This window comes from Salmo salar, chromosome 11 (assembly GCF_965601325.2).
Source record: "Salmo salar chromosome 11, fSalSal1, whole genome shotgun sequence".
Lineage (NCBI taxonomy): Eukaryota > Metazoa > Chordata > Actinopteri > Salmoniformes > Salmonidae > Salmo > Salmo salar.
This window is the reverse complement of record NC_138301.1, coordinates 98,892,003-98,917,967: the sequence shown is the minus strand read 5'-3', so window position 1 is coordinate 98,917,967 and position 25,965 is coordinate 98,892,003. Positions and strand designations below refer to the sequence as shown.

Sequence of the window (25,965 nt, the reverse complement as noted above, 5' to 3'; positions counted from 1 at the left end):
TCTTCCAAGTCAGTTGCCTCCTACCTCCACAGACAGACAGACACAGCTGCCAGACCAAAATACCACTGGGGCCTGGCCTGAACCAACCCCAAAGAAGGGGAGGACATCCAGGCAGACCCATACAACTCTTCCTCCTATGGAGTAAGCCTTCCCAGGACTTCCACTCTCAAGGCCCTAGACTACCACAGCACCCCCCCCCCCCCCCCCCCCACACACACACACACACACAGACAGATGGTACAGTCCCAGGAAGGCCAGTCTATTTTTGGAGGGCGGGGTCAGGCTGAGGAGAAGGGCAGGTGCTGAACGTTTTTGAAGCGCACTCCAGCCAGCACTACTCCTCCTCCCTCTCTTTTTAACCTCTATCTGTGAGGTGTTCCAGTCTTGTCCACTTGGTAATGAACCTGGATATGGACAACGTAGAGGTGTTTGATGCTGGGGAGAAGGGCAGGGGTCTTAGGACCACCAAAGACCTTTGGGCTGGGGAGGTAGTGTTCGCTGAGCCCAGCTTCGCTGCAGTGGTCTTCGACAGGTAGGGCCCAATGCATGGAGATTTGGGTCATAATGGCAAAATCTCTCAGTGGCATGCACACATCCATTATTTATCAGCAATAAAGCCAAATTGAATGCACAAATGATACCTACATGGTTCCTGTATCAATGCATATCTTTAACAATTTGAGATTGTGGATCTTTTTATTAAAAAGAATATCCATTCTGCTATGTCTTTGACGGGTAGGGCCTGATTCATGGTGGCCATGTATAGTATTGGTATCTCTTAGTGGAATGAGCATATAGTTACTCCTCAGGTGCTGGGTTAAAAAGGTTACCTGCTGTTCGAGTATTAATGTAATTAATTTTAATATCTGTTTAATATTACAACCAAACAAAAGATTCTTGAAATAAATGGTAGTTCAGTTTGTCCAAAACTTCACATCCTGTTGTTTAAATGCTTGCAAATGCGTTTGTTGACACTTTCAGTAATGTGCTACTCATATACAGTAAAGTGATGTCATACTGTGTGTCCTTTGCCTCCAGGAGTGCAAGATTCATGATTCAGCATTATTCTTCCCAAAATCGTGGCTTTTCACACAGAAAAACGTTAGCATTAGTGCGGATTGTTCAGCTCATCGTGTTAACTTGTATGATTTGAGAGGTCCTCAGCATTGGGTTCAATGTTGGGTATAGTGTAGTAGGTGCCCAAGCTTTGTAAATCAACATGGAGCTAGTGCAAAGGACGTCACGCTGCTTGCTTAGAGAGTACCACTTCATCCGATTCAGCCCACACCTGACGCAAACTCGGGACCCCTGCCTTGCTAGCACACGTGACCGCCCTCCTGAAGCGTCTTACCAGTCAGCGCCACGCGAAACGCTAGATATTCGCAGGTGCCGGCCGAGGAGTAAGTTTCACACATCCACATATGTTACACTAGATCATAAAAAGAATCCTATGTTCTTACCAGGCAGGATTCACTCACTGTCAAGGTTCTGTCACTGGCAATGTTTTTGGTCCAGCCCGGAACCTTTTGATGGTTAAATAGCAGGCTGTAAAAAAATAAAAAAGCACCTGTGTTCCTTAGGACCATGTGGTCACCGCGAAACCAGCAGGCGGGCTGTTTGACTTTGCACCCACAGGTTTATATAGCCAGTGGGGCACGTTGAATTTGTTTTCGCGCATGACTCGTTAGAAGGGGCTTTGACAAAACCGCACAAAATGACTGGCGGAAATGATTTGAATGCATTTGTGATATTCTTCCTATTAATTTGGCTCCAGCCTTAAAAATGCTTGGAATTTTTATTTTACCTTTATTTAACCAGGTAGGCTAGTTGAGAACAAGTTCTCATTTACAACTGCGACCTGGCAAATATTAGCAATTATGACTCAATTCCTGAACGCTAAGAGTGCAGCATAAGCAGGCATATCTGTGACCAGCATTCCAGCAAATATAGAGACCGTGACCTCACGACACACACACTCATATACACATAAAAACAGAGTGCACTGAACTGAAAGTGTGGTCTTATTCAGTGACCATCCAACTGTACAGTAGTAGATGGAGGTTTAACAAGATTATACAGTGTATCATTGTAATACCTGTTTGTTGCTTATCTACAACCACCAAAGTGCCATATACTTTCCCCCCTGCCCAACCACGTCTTACTAAACAGCAGATGTACAGGGGCTTTGCTAGGATTTGAGGGGAAAAAATGAATTTTAACAGCCAAATGCATCACGATCTACTAAGAATGAAAAGCCAATACCATATAAATACAACACATTCAGATAACTCAGTAGCTACTGTGGATTTCTACTCTGGAACACATACATCTACAGCTTATTGCGAAAAACCTCCATACCACTCAACAACTTCAAACAAACTCTGACCTGGTCAATGAGCCAAACTGCTTAAAGAAAATATAATAATCCAATGACTCAGTTCACTTTCAAAGGAGAGATGTGGCAGACCTTCACAATGTCGAAGTACAGTGCATTCCACTGAAAACATGCATTTCGGTACTGTATTTACTCCAATATTAACACATTTGTTTTAAAATAGGGTTATCATTGACCATCACACTATTTTGTTTTCTATTTTAGGACCTTAGGCGTATCGGAAACAAATCTGTCCAAATTATTTTATGATTCTTTTGAATCTGGCCTTATAAATAACACACAGATGTCAAATCAGGTAATGCTGAATTTAAATATGAATTAAATATGCTTTCAAGTGATTGAAATGTATCAGACAGGTATTGGAAAATTCAGGAAAGCAGAAGGAAGATCAACAGGCAGTCATTTCATATTTCTTAGAAAAGAAGATCACATGTGTTCTTGAAGCTTTTCAGCATGCCAACAATCAGTGCAGGCATTAACAAACTAGTTATTTCTTATTAGACACACTCCCAGACACCCATGGGATAAACTGTTTACACACACACACACACACACACAGCCCATAGCTTGTCTTCAAGGTGTAGCAGTTTATTTTAAGCAACCGCTGTTAAGTATTATGATGTTTTTGGCATTGCTGTGTCACTTACACATATTTCTAGACCTATGCTAAAACTTTTTGCAGACCTAGGAAAAAAAATGTTCTAGAGGGTCTAGCCTACACAGTAATGTCCAGAGCAGTAGGACATGTTTATCCAGGAATATTGAATGTGTGCCACAAATGTTCTATTTTTATATACAAAAACATACTGTACTCACCGGCCTTCACCTTAAGGCAAAGTTCAGAGATCGATGAAGTTGTGTACAACATGCATGTTCAGAAAGTAGGTTTGAATGCTGCTAGATTATTATATATTTTTTTAGGAAGTCTAGCCTTGTGTATAGTGTGATTTTTTTACTTTAGAAATGGGATCTCGGGTACCGGTTTGTTGGCACATCAGAGGGAGTGAAAGCTGGGACCAGTCAGGTGTCTGTCTACATGGGCGTTTTAAGAATATTGTTGTTGAGGGGACATTTTGAGCCCCCACCCCACCCCCAAAGGGCACATTTTTCACCAGACAGTTGCTATGATTATGTTTATCCAACAATTGAAAATATGTATTTCATATACATTTTTAATTTTAGGAATTTATTCAATATATAGGCTATATAAAGTGGGGGCCCCTAGGCAGCTGGGGTCTGTTTTAATTGAAAACTATGAAACTACAGGCACAATCACAAAGAGAATTACAGTACGCATTGTTTTAAGGTAACTTTGTTGTTGTCCACATTGTTTAAATATTTTGATGTGTGCTTGATGTTCAACCGTCATGGGTAGAGTAAGTCATGTACTCAGTTTGTTTACTGAACAATTAAGGGCCTTACTTTATAATAAGTCAACAGAAATATAGGCTAGTTCTCATATGACTAGTAGACCAAGACCTTTCACCATAAATAGCTAAAGTTCTCCCAGCTATGGATGAGGCTAATAGCTTAGCCACCGAACCCCACATAAATAAATAAAATATATTATATATATAAATAAATAAATTATATTATATAAATAAAATATATTATATATATAAATAAAATATATTATATATATAAATAAAATATATTATATATATAAATAAAATATATTATATAAATAAAATATATTATATATATAAATAAAATATATTATATAAATAAAATATATTATATATATAAAATAAATTATATTATATAAATAAATAAATTATATTATATAAATAAATAAATTATATTATATAAATAAATTATATAAATTATATTATATAAATAAATATATATATATATATATATATATAAAACCAGCAGGTGGAGCTCGACAAGTACATGGAATGACAGTGGAAACATTCTCAGATGAAGTACAAACAGAGTTTTAGAGAGAGAGAGAGAGAGAGAGAGAAGAGGAGAGAGAGGCGTGTGGAAAGTGTGTGGAGAATGTCATCATGTTTCTGTAATGTCATCTCAGAATAGCCCATTACGTAAATATATCACAAGTAATACGAGCCAATATTTTTGGGATATGTATGATGACACTGAAAAAGGGTGAGGGGAAACAAGAGGATAGCCAGGAAAGACCTATAGAAAAAAAGGAAAGAGGACATATGATGAGGTAAGGAGTAACGACTTAGAGATTTAAATGCTGACACAGAACAGGTCCTATTCTTTACTGATAAGGTACAGAAATGGCTCCCCACTCAGTTTGATGAGAGCTCGTCGTTCATCCCTAAAAAGCCTACTCTTCAGCACACCAACATATCCCTGGTATTTGCCTCTCCAACCTGCTGGCTTCACACACTACCATGGCCATCTAATCAACCCCAGTTTCAAATGGACACAATCACTGGCTTTGAGACCCACCACAGTGAAAATAGCTAGCTAAATAAATCCACTCCATTATCAGTCCATGATATCATCCACTGGTTATTGCCTTGCTTTGTTCATATCTAGCCCATATGAATATGATAGTTAAAGTAAAGTAACAAGGATAGGAGGGAGCATGAGACTGCAACAGGGTTTGACTACAAGAGTGCCAGGGGGCTGGGCAACCCCATAAGGAATCATGACCTCTAACCCTTGACCTCCCTTACCCTTCCCCCAGTCTGTCTCAGCAGGTGTGCCATAGCTGCTTCCGTCACCAGTCCAACCTGCACCGCTGCGCCCAGTGTAAATTCGCCCACTACTGTGACCGAACCTGCCAGACTGCATGCTGGGATGAGCACAAGCAGGAGTGTGCCGCCATCAAGAAGTACGAAAAGGCCCCTAATGAGAATGTACGGTAAGGAGGCAAGGAGGGAGAGGGTGAAGGGAGGGAGAGGAGAAAGAGAGAGTTAAAGAAGAGAGGAGGTGGAAAAGGAAAAGGGAGTAGGAGGAGAATGGAGGGAAAGGGTAAGTGGAAGAAATACCAGGGTGGGTTGTTGTCAATGCCTTGGCAAGTTGATATAACCCTATAATGCTAATTAATGGTAAATCTCCCTGTTCCTCTCCAGTCTTAGTGCCCGTGTGCTGTGGCGCATACAGAAGGACACAGGCATCGTGTCGGACGGCCAACTGACTTCTGTGGACCAGCTGGAGGACCACGTGGCCGACATGCTCGCTGATGACTTCAAAGAGCTCAAGATCGACATACAAAACTTCCTGGACTACTGTCCCAAAACCAGGCATGGCAAGGAGTACATCTCACACATCTTTGGCATAGTACGTATCACTGAGTTAGTCATCTTACCATCCAGTTCTCTCAAACTTTGGCACAGTACATACAAGATCACTGGTTAATCTATTATGACTATAGTATGTGTTATTTTACTCTATGTACTGTGAAGTATTGTCATCATTAACCTTGGTCTCTCCCTCTATCATTCTCTCTCTCTTCACTTCGTTTCTGGCATTCCATCTGTCCCTCTCCCTCACTCCATCCATCTGTAGATCAAGTGTAATGGCTTTACTCTGAGTGACCAGAGGGGTCTGCAGGCAGTGGGAGTGGGTCTGTTCCCTAACCTGTGTCTGGTCAACCATGACTGCTGGCCCAACTGTACTGTCATCCTGAACCATGGCAAGTATGTATCCCGAGAGAGAAAGATAAAGAGTGAGATTTATGTGATTTGTAAACTTTATGACTGCCATCTTCTCTTCCAGTCAGTCAGCTCTGAACACAGCCTACCACTCTAAAAGGAGGTGGGTCTGCCTGCCTGCTTTGAGCTAACGTCTAACCTTTGAACCTTGAACATCCGATCCTCAAAGATCTCTTTAACACCTGTTATAAACCTCTATCACTGGATGATAGTGAGGAAGTAAAAACAGAACTGTACCAAATTACACTCAGGCATTCTAATCTAACCTTGACATTGATGTGATTTTCCATATATTTCTCATTTTTTTCTTTAGCAGTAGCCTACAGGACTATTTTGCTCAGTGAACAAGATCAAAAGAGTAATTATCATAAGTCTCAAATTTAACCCCTAGGAGGGAAAAACTAAATATTATGAAACTCAACAAATTGGGTCTGTCTAACTAAAACGTAGAGCATGGTTTGTTTAGCTCCCAGTAGGACTGAATTGCTGTCCTGCTTGGGGCTTTGTTGAGTGTCTATTGTGAGAGACTGAAATCAAACAGTCATCTACCTTAATATTACTTCAAAACATCCCATCATAACAAGAATGCTTTTTTTTTTTTTTTTTTACTTTTAGACTGCCTGCATTGTGGTGATGACCTGAGATGTGTTTTTGGTCATCTGTCAGTGCAAAATCCCCAACTGCTTTGATAGAATGTTTCTTCAAGTTGAGGGAAATGGAAACCCCCACTGTCTCTGCAAGCTAGCTGTTGATGTTTCTCTAAAGCTTCATTTATTGCTCATCAGGAGCCAACAGTCCAAGAAGTTATTGAACTCTGAACGATCAATATAACCTTCTCTGAACTTTGAGCAGCCAGGACTATCCAATCAGTGATGTTTATGTTTGCTGACTGGCAAATGAAGGTTTCACAGTTTCCTATCTCATAGACCCAAAATGCTGCCAGGTACCTGGCAAACTATGTCAATGCAATAGCTTTCCTGCACTTTTGCTATCGTAGCAATTGAGATGGAACATTTGTAGGATGGCTTGAACTCAGTCACAGCCCTACCCTAACAGGGAAAGCACACTACCACCTGTGCCATAAAGGTCCAAAGACCTCCTAGGGGCTACACTACCCCTTTACCCTCCGCTATGGTTACTCCCATGACATCACACTACAGCATCCCGCTTATCAACTTCTCTAGGGCCTGTTCTATGGCCCAGCATGTGACATTTAGAGCTGAACCTAGAGCAGCCGGTACACTAAAGCCCAGGGCTAACCATGCCGCCCTGCTCCCCCAGGATCGAGCTGCGTGCATTGAGTAAGATTGCTGAGAACGAGGAGCTGACGGTGGGCTACGTGGACTTCCTGAATGTGTCAACAGACCGCCAGCGCGCCCTGAAGCATCAGTACCACTTTGACTGTACATGTAAAAGCTGCAGTGAGCACCTCAAGGATGACCTAAAGATGGCTGCCAAGGAGACCGACGGAAACAAGGTGGGGAAAGTAGTGGCGGGTTAAGGACAGGGTTGGTGTCAATTCCTTCCATTCCAAACAATGGGGTTCTGGGTCCCTGGACCCTGCCATACCCAGACTCACGTTGGGCACGTAACTCTAGCATGCAGATGGGTACCTCTCAGCTGATGCATCAGAAGCACCTTTTAAAATTATCATACCTCTGAGGGCCCAGGGGCCTTAAACACTTCAGCCTAGTTACTATTCAGTTGAGTCTAGTTCCATGCTTCCCCTCAACTTAATCGTGCCTCGCATGATCCCCACTCTAAACATCAGCTGAGACCATAAAACAAAATACATGTAGCAGTTGATAAATCAAGTTATTCTGGTTATCTGTGATTTGGTCACCTGATGCTGAATTCCAATTGATTGTCTGAGACATTGCTAAATCCTATGACTAACTCCCTCAGCACATGGCCATGTCTTTAGACACGGGTCAACGACATGGATATACGTTATATATCCATGTATAGGCATTGACTTGGAGCAAATTGCCGATTAGGTCACCAGGTGCGTCACTACTTACTGGACCAACACGTTAAGCAACATGTCCTTCAATGAAACAGAGTTGTGGATGTCACTTGTAGTGCATTTGTCATGAGCTTTATTTTACTGTCAATGATAGTTTGTGAATGTGGGGCTGTGCATGTTCCCTAAATAGTTCTACACTAACACTTGTTCAAACTATTCTCTCAGCCCTCTGATGAGCTGGTAAAGGAGGTACAGGAGTTCAGTTTGGAGTGCTTGGCCAAGGTTGAGGCAGCTCGCACTGCTGGTGACTTCCACGAGGTAACAAGCCCATCCTTTACCATTAGGAACGGCATTGGAGCTTGATAAATAACCACCTTTCTCTTGCCCATATAACTCACTCTATTTTACCCGCCAAAGGTTGTGAAGCTGTGTCGTGAGTGTCTAGACAAACAGGAGCCTGTGTTGGGTAATACACACCTGTACCACCTGCGTATGCTGAGTACAGCCAGTGAGGCACTGTCCTACCTGCAGTTCTTCTCAGAGGCTGCAGAATATGCAGGCAGACTGGTGGAGGGCTACATGTGAGTGACAGGAAAGGGGACCAATGTGCCCATAAGATTAGCATGTCTATCATTGAAAGGAATGTGATTTCACTTAGCCTTACCTAATCTTTATCCCCTGAGCAGGAAGTTGTACCACCCCAATAATGCCCATTTGGGCATGGCCACCATGCGTGCTGGTGTGACCCACTGGCACGCAGGGCTCATCAAGGTTGGCCATGAAATGATCTGCAAGGCCTACGCCATCCTCATGGTCACCCACGGACCCAACCACGCCATTACCAAGGACCTTGAGGTACCAAATACCTTGTCATTTAACTTTTGGAATTAAAGGCAGCCCTGTTCAGTAGAGCACAATGTTAAATTAAAAAGAAATGTGTAGAATGTCAGGTAGTGTTACCTCAATCGCTACCAGACTTTTGACCCCTGACTTTGTTTCCTAGTCAATGCGTATGCAGACTGAGATGGAGCTGAGGATTTTCAAGCAGAATGAGCATGTCTACAACAGCATGAGAGAGGCTGCCCTGCAGAACAAGCCCATGGCTGAAGCAATCAGTGTTGATGACAACAAAGGCCCTCAGCCACAAGCATTTTTAGACACTGCATTTCAAGGGTATGAGAGTAGTCACCAAATCTACCCAAAAGTATCACTGTTCTCACATTGAAAGTGGGTTACACAAGTTTTGCAACAGCTAGATATTCTGTTAAGTAAGTAGTGAAGTTCGTGCTTTTAACATTGAGATTGCCATCTGTATGAACTACAATATGAGGCCTCATCTTCATCTGTAAGGCTCAAAGTACCTGTGAAATCATTATTGCTCCCACCTTCATGCTAGTAAACATTGAATCAGTGTACCAACCATGTGCTTAAGTACCATGTGAAATATTGAACATAAGACGTAAGTGAATAATTGATAGTGTCATCTAGTGCTATATACTGCAGCTCTACCAAGCAAAGCTACAGATAAATTTTATAGACAAACCACAAAGTCAAAATACATTTTCTTCATTTATTCAAAGAGGGTTGAGAGATCCCTAGATGCGTTTGCTTATCCTCTTGTAGACGATGGGGCCCAGCGTCATTGTCTGGAAAGGTGCACAGATTAGGGTCTACAGCAGTTACATTTGTTTACAGTTCCAACAACCACATACTTACAGCGATTATGGTGTCCCCATTGAATTCAGTGACCGAATCAATGCCCTTCAATGAGACCATTAGCTTGTTCCCAACCAGATTCACCGTAGACTGGGAAGGATAGAGGAGTCAGTGCATGACATACCATGTAGGAGTAAAACTACATCAAGTTACTGCACTACATCTTGTCATAAGTAGGTTTAACACAAACCATAAAATTAAACAGCTGATGTTGGGAGAGAAACAAGACTTTTTCACAAGCACTAAGGAAACAGTTTATCATTTGCAAAAGTTGAACTGGAAAAGTGGCTGCATACTTTGGCCCTCAAGTACCATAATAGCCCACCCATGTCATTTTAACTCAAATACAAGTTAACCAATGTTCAGGTGTTCCCACAAGGCCAAGTAATTGCAGGCATGTCTGGTTGACCAACTCACCTTTATCTTCTCTCCAGTCAAAGTCTCGAGCTCAGCCTCCTGGCCGACTGTGAACGAGTTGACTATGACCTTGGTGCCCGTGGTCACGGTCACTTTGAAGTGGTCTCCATTCTGCTCAATCTCCGACAAGCTCTTGATGTCCTTGCCCTTCTGGATGAGATCATCTGGCAAACCTAAGTGTTGAGGAAGAACATGTTAAAAGGGGTTGGCAGTACACATTGAACTATATACAAACTATTATTTAAAACTTAGTACATTTTACTTTTCAGCCTATAGCCGTTCACAATGGTGTGCAGGTTCCCTTTGGATTACACATCCATGCTTTTCAATTTGGAAATTTGTAGTCAAGACAACATCTTTAGATTTAAGAATAACCATAGCTGAGGAGCACCATAGTTATGAGAAAGCCAACTGACCAAGCAGTATTTTTGGGTGCAGGTTTTTTGGGTGCAGATTATGCTATTGGTTACAAATAACCATTGCACAGATGACCTTCTGAGCTGCATGTGGGTCATGGACATCAGTACCATAAAGTATGGCACTTTAAGTGCAATATCCTAGGGCCATCAAACTATTAAGGAAAAGGTTTAAGTTGCAGCAGAATTTGCTGTAAATAAAGCAAATGCCAAATTCTCTCAAATTGAGCTGTAATAAGACTAATTCCAGAACATTACATCTTGATTGCTTACAAATTACAAAGACTTAAATGGCAACTGTATAGAGTTTTGGGGTGTTCAATGTAAGTTAACTGACCAACTATGACAGCCCACTCTAAATATTGTTTTGCCAATTTATATTGTTGATGTTCTGTTGAAACAGTCAGAAATTGGCTTATCACTAAGTGTGACAGTGGAAATTGAGAAGATAGTACCACAGAACAAAATACTGACTGTTTGCACATTCATAAGAGGCTGTTTTATACAGTCTATGACAAGAGCATAGCCCTACTAATAGTTTGTTACTTACCAATTGCCTTCATGAAAGGCTCAAAATTCTCCTGAGACTCAAGCTGATATTTCCCAGTGAAGGCCATCGTGAACTTAAGAGCGGGTGGAATGTAGGAGAGACCCTTCTACCTTTATATACCAAAGACTGGGGTAATTATTAACCAACAGATAGATACATCAGGTGACTTAATTATTACGTGGCCATCAGGTGACTTAATTACAACGTGGCTTCAGGTGAGCTCATCAATTGTGAAACGCGTGAGCGACAATTAGCTGGTTCTCCCACAGCTGCAATCGGGGGACTTCAATCAACTTCAACTATGCCGACGATAGTTTCAAGCTAATTTGGAAAACATTTATTGGTAAGGGCGAATTAGGCCTATCACTTGGCCTATGACTGATTCACCGAGAGTCATTATCCTTGACTGTGTGCGTATCAGATCTACCTTTGAAACGTCCACTGTATATAATTTGAATAATGGCAAAAAAACATATAGTGAAAAATATCAGCTGGGGCACACCCAAAACAGTAGATGTGCTGGCGAGTAAACTGTAATAGGTTATAAAAAAAGAGTCACACGCTCCCAGTAATTTACTGGGTTAACCCAGTGTTTAATTTATGCAGGAGCTCACCGGACCCGAGTACCTTCACCTCAAATGTTTTGCTCCATTTACCCTTAGAAAATATTAGCTCAAAAGGATTGTGGAGCTCGTGTACCTAAATGTAAACATTACCGGCACCTAAAATGAGTACTGGCGCCTATTTCATTCCAAGTCAAGCACTGACTCTTAATTGTAAAGTCCCCATATTTGTTTTAATTCAATTCAGTCTGGTATGAGACCGGTAACCCCTTTCTACAAAAGCAGGGTGTTTGCGGAAAACTGAGTATATTGGCTATTGATCAGTGCCGTCTCGTCTTACTACAATATATGGGCATACACATTTATAAGGGCAGGCCGAGCCAATGACCTCATTTCAAGATGGCTGCTACCTACATTCCGGTTAGCGTTGTGAAGCATAAACGAAATAAACACGGAGTAAGTTGGTACACACCGAAAGCCAGGACTCCACAGATCATGTGGATATCTTATTTGTCTGCCTGTGACTTACCGTTATCGATCACCAGACCCGAGAGTCAAAATGTTTATTTTACACAACTTCTTCAGCAAACATCTTACACAAGGTAAACTTCGATTTGGTCCGTGTTTCAGCTATAGCTACATGGGGGTTATCAAAATAATCGTTAGGTTGGTAGGAACAAATCTAGTTACAAATCTAGCCTATTGCCAATGTTATCTGATGTATGACCTAATTGCATCATCGAATGTCCACCAAGTGACTCTTTGCGCATTAAAAATACGTTGTTACCTACTTACGCGCTGTCTGCATCCATATCCCCTGTATGTCCCCAGACACCACCACAATGTTTGAGAGAGGTTGGTGTTGTTAACACCACCACAATGTTTGTGAGGTTTTATATGGTAGAAATTAGTGATTGGTCAACAAGCTTATTTGACATGTGAATTAGTGTTATTTGACACGCAAAGACCCAAACGGCGTTCCATAGTATGAGAATGAAACGACTGAACAAATGAACAACGAAACAACACATGACTATGTTTAACTAGTAATGGGGCCATATGTAAATGCAAACAAAATAACTTTTTGGTCAGGTGTGTGTGTGTGTGTGTGTGTGTGTGTGTAAGGCAAAGTAGTTAGAAAAAAATCTTAATTACAATGACGGCCAAACCAGGACGACGCTGGGCCAATTGTGCGCCTCCCTATTGGACTCCCAATCAAGGCCAGATGTGATACAGCCTGGATTCGAACCAGGGACTGTAGTGACGCCTCTTGCACTGAGATGCAGTGCCTTAGACTGCAGCGCCTGTGTGTGTGTGTGTTAAGAATTCTAGTACAGTTAAAAGGTCGCTAAAAAATGTAATATCGGGATATTACATTTTTGGCCGATTACTGATATCCGATATTTTCCTTGCCCCCCAAAAAACGATCCCGATATTACATTTTTTAGCGAGCTTTTAACTATTTAACTGTACTAGAATGCTTAACACACACACAATAGGCTGACTGGGGAGGTTTTCACACAGTCACATTCCCGCGATAAGAGTTACAACACTAATATTTGCCTAAAGTCTTCACATTTGTTCTGTGTGTGTCACAAAGTAGACTGATACCCCATTTCATTGCTTCACATTCCAACCTAATTTAACATTATCTAGTCTAAATATGGCATGATTCCACGAATTGTAACCTTCTGCATTGCTTTCAAAGACATACTTTTATTTTGAAGGCAAACTGCAAATTCCACTATTGTGCCTAATCCTTATTGTGGCTAGCTTCATAACACGGTCTGGTTGAGCCTCACTAGCCAGATGAAGCTAGCTGGCTGCTTATAACGTTAGCTTTGGGCAACAGGGTTAAGTAGCTGGCTAGCTATTTATTTTCATGAACTTAAGTTAAATTTCAACAAGTGGCTACCTAGCTAATACTTACAAGGAATTTCCTAAATCATAATGAAAATGACTGCAGTTTCTACTGGTCATTGTTTTCAGGCTGGTTGTATTGGTGCTAGCTAGGTACCAAGCTAAAGCTAGCTACCCCAGAAGTGCGGTCTAACAAATAATGCTTTATTACCAACGTGGTATTGTAAACACATCGTTCGTGGCCGGCGTTTGCTTGTTTGCAGACTTTTTTTGTACAGCTTTGACAGTGCTACTGATAATAGTGGTGGCGCTTTGCTTGCGCGTGCAAATTCAGAACACAGTTCTATTATAGAATGTTGTGTGTTATTTGACGTGTAAAATTAAAAGCTTATTCAACGTGTCAAATGGTGTTATTTGACGTGTAGCTTTTTTGACACGCAAATACCCAAACGGCGTTCCATATGTCGAGAAGCTAATAGCAGTGACGCTATTACTGTGTAACTCCGGTAGGGCAACGTCTACCGGAGTGCTGGACCAGTCGGTGAAACGTTGATTGTCAAGGCCATTGAATGCCGTTACCTTTGCATTAATGGATTTCGCCTTTGAGTTGTCTCGCTGAAATGTTCTTACTCTTTCAAATGACTGCTCGACTTGTTGACTGTTCGATCCTCACAGCAGACATTGTGGGCTAGATTAGGAATGCTGTGTTGTACGTGTAGCGCAAACTTTAACTTGCCGTCATTACGTCATGTACCTACGTTATATAGGTATGCATGTCAGCTTTGACATCGGTTTTGCACATCGGCATTACATTTACATCATTTAGCAGATGCTCTTATCCAGAGCGACTTACAAATTGGTGCATTCACCTTATGATATCCAGTGGAACAACCACTTTACAATAGTACATCTATATCTTTTTTTTGGAGGGGGTGGGTTAGAAGGATTACTTTATCCTATCCCAGGTATTCCTTAAAGAGGTGGGGTTTCAGGTGTCTCCGGAAGGTGGTGATTGACTCCTCTGTCCTGGCGTCGTGAGGGAGCTTGTTCCACCATTGGGGTGCCAGAGCAGCGAACAGTTTTGACTGGGCTGAGCGGGAACTGTGCTTCCGCAGAGGTAGGGGGGCCAGCAGGCCAGAGGTGGATGAACGCAGTGCCCTTGTTTGGGTGTAGGGACTGATCAGAGCCTGAAGGTACGGAGGTGCCGTTCCCCTCACAGCTCCGTAGGCAAGCACCATGGTCTTGTAGCAGATGCGAGCTTCAACTGGAAGCCAGTGGAGTGTGCGGAGGAGCGGGGTGACGTGAGGGAACTTGGGAAGGTTGAACACCAGACGGGCTGTGGCGTTCTGGATGAGTTGTAGGGGTTTAATGGCACAGGCAGGGAGCCCCGCCAACAACGAGTTGCAGTAATCCAGACGGGAGATGCCTGGATTAGGACCTGCCCCGGCTCCTGTGTAAGGCAGGGTCGTAATGTTGTAGAGCATGAACCTACAGGATCGGGTCACTGCCTTGATGTTAGCGGAGAACGACAGGGTGTTGTCCAGGGTCACGCCAAGGCTCTTAGCACTCTGGGAGGAGGACACAATGGAGTTGTCAACCGTGATGGTGAGATCATGGAACGAGCAGTCCTTCGCCGGGAGGAAGAGCAGCTCCGTCTTGCCGAGGTTCAGCTTGAGGTGGTGATCCGTCATCCACACTGATATGTCTGCCAGACATGCAGAGATGCGATTTGCCACCTGGTTATCAGAAGGGGGAAAGGAGAAGATTAATTGTGTCGTCTGCGTAGCAATGATAGGAAAGACCATGTGAGGATATGACAGAGCCAAGTGACTTGATGTATAGCGAGAATAGGAGAGGGCCTAGAACTGAGCCCCGGGGGACACCAGTGGTGAGAGCACGTGGTGCGGAGACGGATTCTCGCCACGCCACCTGGTAGGAGCGACCTGTCAGTTAGGACGCAATCCAAGAGTGAGCCGCGCCGGAGATGCCCAACTCGGAGAGGGTGGAGAGGAGGATCTGATGGTTCACAGTATCAAAGGCAGCAGATGGGTCTAGAAGGATGAGAGCCGAGGAGAGAGCGTTAGCTTTAGCAGTGCGGAGGGCCTCCATGACACAGAGGAGCAGTCTCAGTTGAATGACCAGTCTTGAAACCTGACTGATTTGGATCAAGAAGGTCATTCTGAGAGATGGCAAGAGAGCTGGCCAAGGACGGCACGCTCAAGTTTGAGAGAAAAGAAAGAAGGGATACTGGTCTGTAGTTGTTGACATCGGAGGGATCGAGTGTAGGTTTTGAGAAGGGGTGCAACTCTCGCTTGAAGACGGAAGGGACGTAGCCAGCGGTCAAGGATGAGTTGATGAGCGAGGTGAGGTAAGGGAGAAGGTCTCCGGAAATGGTTTGGAGAAGAGAGGAGGGGATAGGGTCAAGCGGGCAGGTTGTTGGGCGGCCGGCCGTCACAAGTTGCAAGATTTCATCTGGAGAGAGGGGAGAAAGAGGTCAAAGCATAGCGTAGGGCAATGTGAGCAGGACCAGCGGTGTCGTTTGGCTTAACAAATGAGGATCGGATGTCGTCAACCTTCTTTTCAAAATGGTTGACGAAGTCATCCGCAGGAAGGGGTGGAGGGGGAGGAGGATTCAGGATGGAGGAGAAGGTGGCAAAGAGCTTCCTAGGGTTAGAGGCAGATGCTTAGAATTTAGAGTAGTAGAAAGTGGCTTTAGCAGCAGAAACAGAGGAAGAAAATGTGGAGAGGAGGGAGTGAAAAGATGCCAGGTCCGCAGCGAGGCTAGTTTTCCTCCATTTCCGCTTGGCTGCCCGGAGCCCTGTTCTGTGAGCTCGCAATGAGTTGTCAAGCCACGGAGCAGGAGGGGAGGACCGAGCCGGCCGGGAAGATGGGGGACATAGAGAGTCAAAGGATGCAGAAAGGGAGGAGAGGATTAAACTAGACATCGGGCCGATGCCGATGTTGGCATTTTTAGCTAATATCGTCCAATTCCGATATGTTCACCGATATATTGTGCATCCCTAGTAGAAATTGTTTTTATTAGAGGTCGACCGATTAATCGGAATGGCCGATTTAATTAGGGCCGATTTCAAGTTTCATAACAATCGGTAATCAATATTTTTGGCCGATTATTATTTATTTAACACACCTTTATTTAACTAGGCAAGTCAGATTAAGAACACATTCTTATTTTCAATGACAGCCTAGGAACGGGGGTTAACTGCCTTGTTCAGGGGGGATTCGGGGATTCGTTTTTGCAACCTTATGGTTACTAGTCCAACGCTCTAACCACCTGCCTTACATTGCACTCCACGAGGAGCCTGCATGGCAGGCTGACTACCTGTTACGCAAGGGCAGCAAGAAGCCAAGGTAAGTTGCTAGCTAGCATTAAACTTATCTTATAAAAAACTATCAATCTTAACATAATCACTAGTTAACTACACATGGTTGATGATATTACTAGTTTATCTAACGTGTCCTGCGTTGCATATAATCGATGCGGTGCCTGTTAATTTCTCATCGACTCACAGCCTACTTCGACAAATGGGTGATGATTTAACAAGCGCATTTGCGAAAAAAGCACTGTCGTTGCACCAATGTACCTAACCATAAACATCAATGCCTTTCTTTAAAATCAATACACAAGTATATATTTTTAAACCTGCATATTTAGTTAATATTGCCTGCTAACATGAAATTGTGTCACTGCTCTTGCGTTCATTGCACGCAGTCAGGGTATATGCAACAGTTTGGGCCGCGTGGCTCGTTGCGAACTAATTTGCCAGAATTTTACATAATTATGACATACCATTGAAGGTTGTGCAATGTGACAGAAATATTTAGACTTGGGGATGCCACCCGTTAGATAAAATACGGACCGGTTCCATATTTCACTGAAAGAAAAAACGTTTTGTTTTCGAGATGATAGTTTCCGGATTCGACCATATTAATGACCTAAGGCTCGTATTTCTCTGTGTTGGGTGCTATTGGTTGCAAATAACCATTGAGCTAAATTGCAAAGATTAGCTATCAGTCAGATAAGGTAATCTTACAGCTGCATGTGTGGGTCATGGACATCCAGTACCATAAAGTATGGCGCTTTAAGTGGCCTAGGGCCATCGAACTATTAAGGTATAGCAGAATTTGCTCTAAATAAATCACTTTCAGAATTAGCTCAAATTGAGCTGTAGTAAGATGAATAAAAAATTGTTTTTGATTTTGTCCAAAGTAACTTAGCAAAAGCGCACTTTTAATGGCAACATTTGTTGACATGCCAGTTTTTAGCTGTATAGATGATATTTGGGATGTGTTCAGTGAACAGCTTTAGACAATGTAATACTAAAACATTTGTTTACTAATATTACACTAAAGTTAGCTGACCAACTATGACCACCCTAATACAAATACCCACACAATATACAGTGCATTCAAAAAGTATTCAGACCCCTTGACTTTTTCCACATTTTGTTTACATTACAGCCTTATTCTAAAATGGATTAACAATTCATCAATCTACACACAATACCCCCTAATGACAAACCAAAAACATGTTTTTTTAGAAGTGTGTGTGTGTATGTATAACACTTTCTTTTTTTACGGAAATGTGACATTTACATAAGTATTCAGACCCTTTACACAGTACTTTTGTTAAAGCACCTTTGGCAGCGATTACAGCTTTGAGTCTTTTTGGGTATGATGCTACAAGCTTGGCACACCTGTATTTGGGGAGTTCCTCCCATTCTTCTCTGCAGATCCTCTCAGGCTCTGTCAGGTTGGATGGGGAGCGTCGCTGCACAGCTATTTTCAGGTCTCCAGAGATGTTGGATCGGGTTCAAGTCCGGGCTCTGGCTGGGCCACTCAAGGACATTCAGAGATTTGTCCCAAAGCCACTCCTGTATTGTCTTGGCTGTGTGCTTCGGGTCGTTTTCCTGTTAGAAGGTGAACCTTCTCCCCAGTGTGAGGTCCTGAGTGCTCTGGAGCAGGTTTTCATCAAGGATCTCTCTGTACTTTGCTCCGTTCATATTTCCCTCGATCCTGACTAGTCTCCCAGCCCCTGCCGCTGAAAAACATTCCCACAGCATGATGCTGACACACCCATGCTTCACCGTAGGGATGGTGCTAGGATTCCTCCAGACGTGACGCTTGGCATTCAGGCCAAAGAATTCAATCTCGGTTTCATCAGACCAGAGAATCTTGTTTTTCATGGTCTGAGAGTCCTTTAGGTGCCTTTTTGGTAAACTCCAAGTGAGTGGTTATGTGCCTTTTACTGAGGCGTGTCTTTCTGTCTGGCCACTACCATAAAGGCCTGATTGGTGGAGTGCTGCAGAGATGGAAGAATCTTCCAGAAGAACAACCATCTCTACAGAGGAACTCTGGAGCTCTGTCTGAGTTACCATCTGGTTCTTGGTTACCTCCCTAACCAAGGCCCATCTCCCCCGATTGCTCAGTTTGGCTGGGCGTCAAGCTCTAGGAAGAGTCTTGGCGGTTCCAAACTTCTTCCATTTAAGAATGATGGAGGTTCTTAAATGTTCTTGGGGACCTTCAATGGTGCAGAAATGTTTTGGTACCCATATCTGTGCCTCGACACAATCCTGTCTCGTAGCTCTACGGACAATTCCTTCTACCTCATGGCCTGCTTTTTTCTCTGATATGCACTGTCAACTGTGGGACCTTATATAGACAGGCGTGTGCCTTTTCAAATCATGTCCAATCAATTGAATTTACCACAGGTGGACTCCAATCAAGTTGTAGAAACATCTCATGGATGATCAATGGAAACCTGAGGTCAATTTCAAGTCTCAAAGCAAAGTGTCTTAATACTTATGTAGGTATTTCTGTTTATTTTTAATACATTTGCAAAACATTTGAAAAACCTGTTTGTGTGTAAGGATTTATCTATTTTTTTCATCCATTTTAGAATAAGGCTGTAACGTAACAAAATTAAGTCATGGTCTGAATACTTTCTGAAAGTACTGTATATATTCAGTTTTGCCAATTGATTGTTGATGTTCTGTTGAAATGGTCAGAAAAAAACAATGTTTCTTATAAAAAGCAGTGATGCAGTCAGTCTCTCCTTAACGCTTAGCCAAGAGAGACTGGCATGCGTAGTATTTATATTACCCCTCTGATTACAATGACGTGCCACTCTGTTCTGGGCCAGCTGCAGCTTAACTAGGTCTTTCCTTGCAGCACTCGACCACAGGACTGGACAATAATTAAGATAATACAAAACTAGAGCCTGCGGGACTTGCTTTTTGGAGTGTGGTGTCAAAAAAGCAGAGCATCTCTTTATTACGGACAGACCTCTACCAATCTTTACAACCATTGAATCTATATGTTTTGACCATGACAGTTTTAAAATTTAAGGTAACACCAAGTAATTTAGTCTCAACTTTTTTAACAGCCACACAATTCACTGTCAGATTCAGCTGAGGTCTACAACTTAAGGAATGATTTGGTACCAAATAAAATGCTCTTAGTTGTAGAGATGTTCATGACCAGTTTACTACTGGACACCTAATCTAAAACAGACTGCAAATCTTTAAGGGTTTCAGTGACTTCATTAGCTGTGGTTGCTGATGCATTTATGCTTGAATCATCAGCATACATGGACACATGCGTTGTTTAATGCCAGTGGCAGGTCATTGCTGAAGAGGATAAGTCCTTTAGAGTTAACTGCATGTCAGATTGCAGCCCAAATAAATGCTTTAGTTCAAGTAATAGACACTTCTCAACATCAACTGTTCAGAGGAGACTGTGTGAATCAGGTCTTCATGGTCGAATTACTGCAAAGAAACCACTACTAAAGGACACCAATAATAAGAAGAAACTTGCTTGGGCCAAGAAACACGAGCAGTGGAAATCTTTCCTTTGGTCTGATGAGTCCAAATGTGAGATTTTTGGTTCCAACTGTCTTTGTGAGACGCAGAAAATCAGACTTTGTAGATTACATTCCTTTCTCCCTTTTTTTCCCTCATGTTCTTTGTTTGTCTCTATGCTATCCTCTTCTAACCAGATGATCTCTGCATGTGTAGTTCCCACCATGAAGCATGGAGGAGGTGGTGTGGTGGTGCTTTGCATGCGACACTGTCTGATTTTATTTAGAATTCAAGACACACTTAACCAGCATGGCTGCAACAGCAATATGCCATCCCATCTCATTTGTTCTTAGTGGGACTATCATTTGTTTTTCAACAGGACAATGACCCAACACACCTCCAGGCTATTTGACAAAGAAGGAGAGTGATGGTAGTGCATCAGATAATTTGGCCTCCTCAATCACCCGACCTCAACCCAAGTGCGGTGGTTTGGGATGAGTTGGACTGGAGAGTGACGGAAAAGCAGCCAACAAGTGCTCAGCATATGTGGGAACTCCTCCAAGACTGTTTTAAAAGCATTTATCATGAAACTGGTTGAGATGATGCCAAGAGTGTGCAAAGCTGTCATCAAGACAGTGTGGCTACTTTGAAGAATATAAAATATATTTCAATTTAACACTTGTTTTGGTTACGACATGATTCCATATGTGTTAGTTCATAGTTTTGATGTCTTCACTATTATTCTACAATGTAGAAAATAGTAAAAATAAAAACCCTTCAATGAGTAGGTGTCCAAACTTTTGACTGGTAGTGTGTGTGTGTATATGTGTATATATATGTGTGTGTGTGTGTATATATATGTATGTGTGTGTATATATGTGTGTGTGTGTGTATATGTTTGTGTGTGTGTGTGTGTATATATATGTATTTGTGTGTGTGTGTGTGTGTGTGTGTGTATATCCATTTTAGCTGGATATCTTGCTATTAGTGAGATCGCCAGCTCGCTAACAAGCTTAGTGTGACTCAGCCTCACTATAACTAACGTTAGCTAGATACTTTATCCTAAAAAAAAAAAAATGTTTTAGAATTGATCTGTGCAGTTTGTCTAGCTAGTGATTTTCTATAGCTAGTATCTTGGTTAGCCAGCCCACATTGAATGTCGTTGATTGAGGATAGCAAGCTAGTGTGTGTCAAATTCGCATTAAATAGCTTTCAAACACAATTATAGATGGCTAGGTAAACACCATTACTATCCTGCTATCTAGCTCATAATTGTTAAGTAAAAATAAGGCAGAGCGTAATTACATTGATTAATGTGTCTACATTGCTTGAGCAAACTTATTTTAGAAGATTAGGATGAAAAGGTGGTCTCGGTACGTGCTTCCCAAACTTGGTCGAGGTCCCCTGAGAAGATCTATACAAACAAATTATTATATTTTCTTCTATTCAAATGGGTGTAGAATAAAACCTTTTAGTGTCAAGTAAGGACTGTTTACACTGTCGTTTGCTGTTTACACTTGGCTAAAACCTAGCCGACTATTAAATACATTCTTTTTCCACAGGTTCCCATTTTATGACAAGCTCAGGCTGCAGCAGTGGGTAGCAGATTTCAGGTGGGTGAATTGCAAACAAAGCCAACACTCTCGACTCTGTGCCCATCACTTTGAACATGAGTGTTTTCAGCATGATGACAAGGGAAAGGTCCGCCTCATCCTGACTGCTGTGCCCACCATTTTCTCCTTCCCTGATCATCTTCAATAGGGTCACAATGCCCCATTGAAAGACAAAGGAATACGGTTGGTACAGAGGTAAGTGTGAACGTTGATCATGCGAAAGCGTCTGCTGTACATGATCACACTTACTGTGTAAGTAACGTTGTTGAGGATGCTGGTCACAGCAATATTACTGTGATGCTGGATCTGCATGATGACACCAGTTAGTGTCAGATGTAACGTAGGCATACAATGATATAACTGATAGTCGATGTAAGTGAGGAAAGTGTGGCGTCAGAGGTCCATGATACTTGGGTTAATGATCATGTTTATGCTTGGACAGCCCTTGTTCCTGAAAACTACTACTGTAGGCTACTGACGTCACCAAGCAACGTTCCCACACCTCAGCTGAGTAGTGAGGATCCAAATCCAATACCGACAAACCCACGCTCTATCCCAGTTTGCCTGCATTTTTTTTCTTCATTGGCGTGAATGTCATTTACTGTTTGTTTTCACATGCCAGATACCTGAGGTCCTCTTGTGTGTTCCACCTCCAGCTAACGTTAATCGCATACCATTTATCCAATTTCAATTGTGTTCAAGGCTGGCCGCTGCTGTTTCCTTGCCTCTACCAGAGCTACCTGGCTAACTAGAGTGGAGCTGCAGGCTGCATCACTAGGCGATGTTCCCACACTTCAGCTCAGCAGAGGATCCAATACGACAAACCATGCAGCAGATCCTCAATGGTATAGTGTCTTGGTTAAATACAAAGACTCCTTTACATTTGAATTGACAATGGTGCTTGTGTGCATCTAAGATGTTTTATAAGCAGCATGATTAGAGGCATAACCATATGGCTTTGGAAGTATAGGAGAAACTATTGTTAATGCTATTATCAATCTTGCATACTGCTTTCTGAAAGTTATTTCAAAACATTTTACTGCAGTGGCCTAAGTCAGGGTCACACAGTGTTTCTTGGTAGTCTTAAACACATATACTTTGAAACAAAAGTACACACCTCACACACATGGTTATGGGCATAAAGAAATAAGACACCTCTAACATGCCAGTTATAGAGTTGAAATGCATTCAATTTTGAGTGCATCCCAATATTACACTTTATACATCAGAGAAGACTGTTATATTTCAATTGTTTGACATAGTTTTTTTGGGGATGCTACCCTGGTGTCTGAGCTGGGCATCCCCACTCAGCGCCTCTCCATTCCCGTGGACGTTAGAGCGCTGGTCGGGCGCTCTATAGGCCCGGGTCACTCACAATACCACTCCCATCAACCTACAAGTGTTAGGGAACCACAGCGAGCCAATCCAATTTATGCTGATTAAGTCTCCTCGGGTTCCTGTGGTATTGTGAATCTCTTGGCTCCAGCAACACAATCCCCTCATAGACTTGACTGCTGGGGCCCATTCTGCCATGCTCATTGTCTGAAGTCAGCGCAGCCTGCCCTGAGACGTCTTCCTGTGGGCTCCAGCCCACAGCCCAGTCTTCCTACAGGCTGGTACTCAGGGTGTGGGGTGCTATGGCCATTGTCTCCACCTAGTAATGAAATACAGAAGTGGAACCAGTAAAAAAATATATTGGAAAACTGGGAAAGCTTTTTTTCAACTACCGTAGGTGTAATTGATATATACATATATTACTATATAATGCATGTTGAATATGTTGAGTATTGGAAAGTTAACAGGGCTAAGCAACACTAGGGATAACAGCAAAAAACATAAAAAGCTTAGGCAAAGAGATCTAACAAGTGGTTTGGACAACAGTTAGTGAGCTAGTAAGCTCCCTCCATGTGTAAACAAGAAGTACGAATGGGGGGGGTTGTCACTGGACCAACAAACCGATGGGGTCCTTCACAAAAGCATGCTTTAGTCCTTCTCTAGGTTAAGACCTCTGGGACTAAAGTATCTAAGGAATGGATCCAGGACGTCTCTCTGGACCTTCAGTGTTTGTCAACATTCCACCGTGTTTGTTTTGCTGACTTGTTCAATTCCAAAATAAAATGACTCACAAAGCGAGTGTCTTGGTAAGCAACTCCAGTGTATATTTGGCCTTGTGTTTTAGGTTATTGTCCTGCTGAAAGTGAATTTGTATTCCAGTCTCTGTTGGAAAGCAGACTGAACCAGGTTTTCCTCTAGCATTTTGCCTGTGCTTAGCTCTCGTAGACGAAAAATAGAGCGTGAACGATGATGCCGCTTGCTGACGCCAGCCTGGCGTGTTGATTCAATTTGACATTGTCCGGATGGATGGCTTTATATTTGCATCTCACAGGAGTGTCACCTTCACAGTGGAAATCTCGGGGAAGAGACGTTCCCAAGGAAGTCCTGAGGTCTGACGCCAGGAGAGGTGCGACGACTGATAAACTTGAATTGACAAAATGTATGTTGCTGTGTGAATTAAATTGTCATGTTTGGATTGTTTCAAGATTTCATAAAGAGCTATGCATTTTGATATGTATTATTGCATTGTATGTTTTCTTGATGGTGTATTTTTAAAGTGACTGGATTGAAATTGTATGTTGAGTTGACTGGTTATCAGGCACATTCCTGTTGTCTGGTCATAACATTAAAATTGAGTTGATTAGAATATGGGTGTGTTGTTCCTGTCTTTTTGTTTTTACTAACAAAGTGCTAAGAAATGTTAATTCAGGTTGGGGGTGCGTTCCCGCTTGAATTTGGTTAAAAGGGCAGTGAATTTGCTCATACTTTGAGAAGTTGCTACCAAGCTCCTGTGTGGAACAGACATCATTTTTTTTCTCTTAGAGATTATTCTGAACTGAAGACACGTGTAACCACGTTAAGTCTTAGCCTAATGGTGATAATAGTAATTTACTCAGTAGTTTAAAATATCAAGTATTTCATGTACACTGTAATTGTTTGTGTCAATTATTTCCTGACTAATAGATTATTAGTTGAATTGAGTAAATGCATTCCTCATTTTAGAGTAAATCTTTGACTATACGCTTATAATTTAGTAGGTCTATTGATAGTTATTAATTACACTATACACATGCTTGGGTACCACCTTGACATCTGTGATCTGTTTGCCTCAAATGAATGCTAGAACATTTGTCGCCAGGATTAGCTGCTTAACAGTGCAAGATAGACACATGTTCATTATAGTACTAAGTCAGTGATACAATAATTCGCTATCTTGCTAGATCCTACAGTGACGTACAGGGCATGTTGCATTTATTCACATAATAATGGAGTCAGATTGATAAATGTACTTTATTATTATTATTCAACATTTTTATACACCTACACTCTATTCCGTTTATTTGTATTCTAAATAACTCCCATACCCATAACATGATGCAGCCACATCCATGCTTGAAAATATTGAGTGGTACTCAGTGATGTGTTGTTGGATTTTTGCTTTGTATTCAGTACGTAAAGTTAATTTCTTCGCCACATTTTTTTCCAGTTTTACTTCGGTGCCTCTGCAAACAGGATGCAATTTGATATTTTTGTTATATACAGGCTTCCTTTTCACTCTCATTTGTTAGTTTTGTGCAGTAACTACAATGTAGTTACTGCATCCTTGATACACCATCCAAAGTGTTATTAATAACTTCACTGTGTTTAAAGGGATATTCAATGTCTGCTTCTTTTTTTTTTTTTTTACCCATCTACCAATAGGTGCTCTTCTTTGCGAGGCATTAGATTAGCAATTTATTATGTGACTCATTAAGCACATCTGTAAAAATGTATAAAAACATAATTCCACTTTGACATTATAGGGTATTGTGTGTAGGCCAGTGACCCAAAATCTCAATTTAACCCATTTTAAATTCAGGCTGTAACACAACAAATTGTGGAAAAAGTTGGAGTGTGAATACTTTCGGAAGGCATTGTAGAAGAAGGGGAGGAGACTTGAGACAGTTGAGACACATGGATTG

The 25,965-nt window shown here is 42.0% G+C and overlaps 2 protein-coding genes and 1 long non-coding RNA gene across 5 annotated transcripts; 2 read left to right on the top strand and 1 right to left on the bottom strand.

The window, feature by feature from the left end:
• Window positions 1-286: 286 nt before the first annotated feature.
• Window positions 287-9,416, top strand: LOC106563251 (histone-lysine N-methyltransferase SMYD1). Of its 2 annotated transcripts, XM_014128668.3 has the most exons (10): window positions 289-532; window positions 5,061-5,237; window positions 5,449-5,656; window positions 5,885-6,015; window positions 6,095-6,133; window positions 7,312-7,507; window positions 8,222-8,314; window positions 8,414-8,577; window positions 8,683-8,851; window positions 9,000-9,416. In XM_014128668.3, exons 1-10 carry the CDS (start codon window positions 399-401, stop codon window positions 9,219-9,221), a joined length of 1,533 nt encoding a protein of 510 aa, XP_013984143.2. In that variant the 5' UTR covers window positions 289-398; the 3' UTR covers window positions 9,222-9,416. The 2 variants fall into 2 exon arrangements, with proteins under 2 accessions (XP_045545951.2, XP_013984143.2); XM_045689995.2 differs by lacking the exon at window positions 6,095-6,133 and having other exon boundaries at window positions 287-532.
• A 136-nt stretch (window positions 9,417-9,552) lies between these two features.
• LOC106563252 (fatty acid-binding protein, liver-type) lies at window positions 9,553-11,360 on the bottom strand. Its single transcript, XM_014128669.3, has 4 exons — window positions 11,096-11,360; window positions 10,130-10,302; window positions 9,713-9,802; window positions 9,553-9,642 (listed from the first exon to the last, which is right to left on the bottom strand). The coding sequence occupies exons 1-4, from the start codon at window positions 11,160-11,162 to the stop codon at window positions 9,592-9,594; spliced, it is 381 nt and encodes a 126-aa protein (XP_013984144.1). The 5' UTR covers window positions 11,163-11,360; the 3' UTR covers window positions 9,553-9,591.
• A 141-nt stretch (window positions 11,361-11,501) lies between these two features.
• Window positions 11,502-24,650, top strand: LOC145859208 (uncharacterized). Of its 2 annotated transcripts, XR_014379447.1 has the most exons (3): window positions 11,502-12,260; window positions 21,899-21,949; window positions 22,098-24,650. It is a non-coding gene; the product is annotated as an uncharacterized LOC145859208 (long non-coding RNA). The 2 variants fall into 2 exon arrangements; XR_014379446.1 differs by having other exon boundaries at window positions 21,899-24,650.
• The last annotated feature ends 1,315 nt before the right edge of the window (window positions 24,651-25,965 follow it).